General features: G+C 43.1%; 1 protein-coding gene across 2 annotated transcripts in view; it reads left to right on the top strand.

The window, feature by feature from the left end:
• Positions 1–1,441: 1,441 nt before the first annotated feature.
• si:dkey-75a21.2 (uncharacterized protein LOC794385 homolog) overlaps positions 1,442–4,088 on the top strand; it is a 7,293-nt gene continuing 4,646 nt past the window's right edge. For both annotated transcript variants that reach the window (XM_050055153.1, XM_050055154.1), the window contains exons 1-3: positions 1,442–1,729; positions 1,942–1,979; positions 2,647–2,737. In XM_050055153.1, the coding sequence (XP_049911110.1) occupies positions 1,454–1,729; positions 1,942–1,979; positions 2,647–2,737 (405 nt within the window). In that variant the 5' untranslated portion in view covers positions 1,442–1,453. The remainder of the gene's footprint in view (positions 1,730–1,941; positions 1,980–2,646; positions 2,738–4,088) is intronic.

Raw genomic sequence — 4,088 nt, 5'->3', positions numbered from 1 at the left:
TTACAGTCCCTTAATGCACATACTGAGATTATGACTAGTGTTTAAGTTAGATGTATAGAAAAGGAGGAAAGAGCATAGGGAGATAGAAAAGTAAGGAGGAGCATAGTGAAGGCAGAGCCAAGGAGAGACGTCTGCACAGACTCAACTCTCCCCCGCTGGTGCTGGCCGTACGCTCCACCTCCCCCTACTCACTCATTTTGGACAGAGAAGGGAGAAGAGAAAAGAAACTAACAGGAGAAAAACTTAACAAACTTTAATTTAGGTGGAGTTTAAATGGTCAATTATTGCTGCACATACTTGCGATTGTGAGTGAAAGTTGGAGCCATACTGAGGGAGGGGATGGGGGTTTAGGGAGGGTAAAAGCTTCATTGGGGTCATCAGGTGGGTACCCTCCTTCACTGGTGTTTCAATGATGGGCCCACGACACCTCCACAGGGCTCATCGGCAACACCTGGCGTCCCATGTGTGCCCTCTCTGCTTTTACTCCCTCAAACCCTGCTGTTGTGAGCGGTATTTCAGGACCCAAGTGGCATCTCTCCTCTTAATCTATAGCCACCGACTTGCCTGTTCAGCTGTGCCAGAGAGGGCTTTGATGGCCTGACGTTGGGCTTGGCCTCCAGTTCCCATTTCTTTAAGCAGCCTGGTAGGTGACTTGCCTGAGAAGCCTCTGCAGGCCGCGTCAACTGGGTAAACCTTTACTTTTCAGCCACATTGCCAACTCGGCGTACTTAAGGTTCTCGTGCTCGTAGGCCTCCTCCACAGTACCCTCTTAGGGCGCAATGAGCTCAGTGGTGGAGAGGAGGCACAGTGAGGAGGACCAAAGCACAAAGTGGTCTACAATCTCAAATAGGAAGCACAGACGCTAATTCTGATATACCAGTAACCTCCAGTCATGTGCCGCTCCCTGTTGGCTGGTGTCTGCTCTGTAACATTTCTTTTTTTCAGTGTTTGCATATGACAGTATTGTGGGGCTGATTTACAGTTGGATTAAGCAGGAAATTCTACTTAAAGAACATGATTTATTATTAATATTTTTTTCTTTTCCAGAAATGAACAACATATCACATATATTTGCCATTGTTTCAGCCAAATTTTACATTTGTAAAATTAAACTATTGAAGAAGTTAACATCCTATATTGCATTTAAACAAACAGATCTCAACATATATTCAAATCAACTCACCCAAAAGCTTGTAATAAAAAAACTAAACTATTAACAAACTCTTTCAGTATATGTTAGTTTTGTTTTTCTTTTTCTCTGTCTCTCATATGGAACAAAACATTTTTCCTTGAAGAGTTAAAGTTGTGTTATGATTACAAAATGTATTAATGTGGAACTCCAACGCAAATCTGACCAATCATCCTCGTTTCCCACGAGTGTCACCAATCACAGCAGCCCAGTGCGTGACGTCACCACACACACTTCCTTATTTCTGTCTGTGAGGACGCAGACATGGGCGACAGGAACGTTTCACATGTAGCAACAAAAATTACAGCCAAAGACCGAGCGAGGCAGTTTCCTGATTTAATGTATGAAAGCGGAGGTAAACTGTTTTGCACCGTGTGCGACGTTCTGTTGGAACACAAACGGAAGTCATCGATTAACAAACACTTTACTACCGCAAAACACATCCGGAGAGTAGCTGAAAATCTTGGACATCAGACAAGACAAGTCACGGCAACAGCGGCTGTTGTATCCAGAGCTGTTACAAGTGCTGAAAGAATCAAAGTAAGTCTGATTAAATATGCATGTGTAATTAATTTAGCATAAATCGTGTTTGTCTGTTTGAAAGTAGTTTAGACATAAAAGTCTCAAAAGTTTTATTCAGAAGATCAAATTGGATGAAGATGAAATCAGAGATGGAAGCATGAATGTGTGGGATTTATTAACCAGTTGTGATTGTATGATATCTTGATAATGTCATCTTTTTTTTACCTCAGGGTGAAAACCCTGCTGTGAGATTCCTGAGGAGAAAAAGGTATTCAATAAAGAACCCATGTGCACTTCTTCATTTACAAATTAAGCACATTTGGTTACAGAATTTTTATCATCTTAAGCGTTTTTGGTAAGGTTACGCAGAGCATCTCAAGTGCTATATCGCAGTTTCTTGAAGACGTGTCACCTCTCATCCAAGAGGCTTCTTCTCTTCCAACAGACTGGTGTGACGTATCGGAGTTTTACATCAGTCTGTTAGAACTGAAGCCTCTTGGATGAGAGAGGTGACACGTCTTCAAGAAACTCAAGCAAGTCCAGTTGCCTATGATAGCACTTAAGATGACCAAATCCTGGATGACTGAGAATCTTCACCAACATGTTATGTAGAACACTCAGATTAATGGGGGTTTAGTCTCACTGGAATAAGTTGCATTGGTTTTTAATGAATTCTGTATGAAAGAATCGCAATAATTTTTGCAATTTTCACTTCTCTTGTAGTTTCGCTGCAAAAAAGTCTAAAGACATTGTAACATGCATCACAATGTTTTAGAAAAACAGCCATGAAATCAGGTATTTAAGGCTAATCGACAAAAAAGCCAGCTAAATACTGAAAGGACAGGTTAGTAATATCGTAGTTTGGTGTTGAAGTAGCTGACAAGTGACCTAGCTACTCTTGACACAGCAACTAAAGCAATTGTTCATGTTGATAGGGGAGGAAATCTCAAACCTCGCATCAGCAACGCAAAGCGGTTTCCCTGCACAGCTCCTTCTGAGAACATAGACCAGTATTCTGACTTGATGGTAAGTGGTTTTGAAACACCCTGCGAAAATGTAGTGCTCAGTCCCACTGCATTATGTGTTTGTATAACCGTAGTGATTTTGAGGGGAAAATTTGCCGCCTTTTATGTGGACGTCCAATCTGTGTTGATGGTAAATCTAGTTGACTGGTTCTGGAGGGTCCCTTTCCTCTCATGCAGCCACAGCCACTCTCCGCTGCGTTTCCAACCATCCATGTTCATCTGCTTACCCGGGGCCAGGTCACGGGGGCAGCAGGCTGAGCGAGATACTCCACACATCCCTCTCCCCTCAGTAACTTTTTCCATCACCTCCTGGAGGATCCCGAGGTGTTCCCCAGGCCTGATGACTTATATAATTTTCCAGCGTGTTCTGAATCTACCCTGGGGCCTCCTACCAGTTGGACGTGCCCGGAAATCCTCTAACGGGAATCTACATGAGTCATCCTGATCAGATGCCTGAACCACCTCAACTGACCCCTTTTTAATAGAAGGAGCAGCAGCTCTACTCCAAGCTCCCTCTGGATGTCTGAGCTCCTCCCCCTAACTCTAAGGCTGAGCCCAGAGACCCTATGGTGGAAACTCATTTTGGCTGCTTGTATCCGTGGTCTTATTCTTTCTGTCACTACCCAAAGCTCATGACCATAGGTGAGGGTTTGGAAGTAGATGGATGCATTACTGCTGATGCTGCACCAAACCGCCGATCCAACTCATGCTCTATTTTACCCTCACTGGTGAACAAGACCCTGAGATACTTGAACTCCTTCACTTCACTCCTACAGCTGAATATCTGAGTCAGCTGACACACAACATCCTCTGCACTCACATTTTGGGTTACTCTTTTCATTGTTAGAAGCATAGCGAGTTTACCCCTTCCAACTATCCAACTATGTCACTGTCATGTGAAATGATGGCGCTAGATGCAGGAAGAATAACAGATTTTGCAGCTCAGCTTTGTCAGTCAATATAGCACTCACTGAGGAATTTATCGCTTCAGTGGACTGGTGATGATGAGCAAAGAAGCACATGACACACAGGCAGGGCTAATTTTGCTTGGCTACTTTACCTGTCAGGACGAGACCCACTTTGGTGACTGAAGATGACAAAGGTGACACGAAGGTACATATATTGAATAAATAATATTCTTAAAGGGAAATTTTGGTTTATTTCAACCCATCTCCTATCGTCCTAAATTTGTTCAAGTGACTAGTGACATAAAAATAATAGTTAGCATGTTAGCCGTTAGCCTAGATACAGCCGGGGCGCATAGTAGCATCAGACCTGTTAAAACGTAAGTGAACGGGCAACCTTCAAGTGCAAAGTTAATCCACTAAACAAGCTTTTTTTCCACAAAGACC

The sequence above is a fragment of the Epinephelus moara genome, chromosome 10, assembly GCF_006386435.1.
Source record: "Epinephelus moara isolate mb chromosome 10, YSFRI_EMoa_1.0, whole genome shotgun sequence".
Lineage (NCBI taxonomy): Eukaryota > Metazoa > Chordata > Actinopteri > Perciformes > Serranidae > Epinephelus > Epinephelus moara.
Note: the sequence above shows the minus strand (reverse complement) of the source record. Positions and strands in the feature narration are given on the sequence as shown.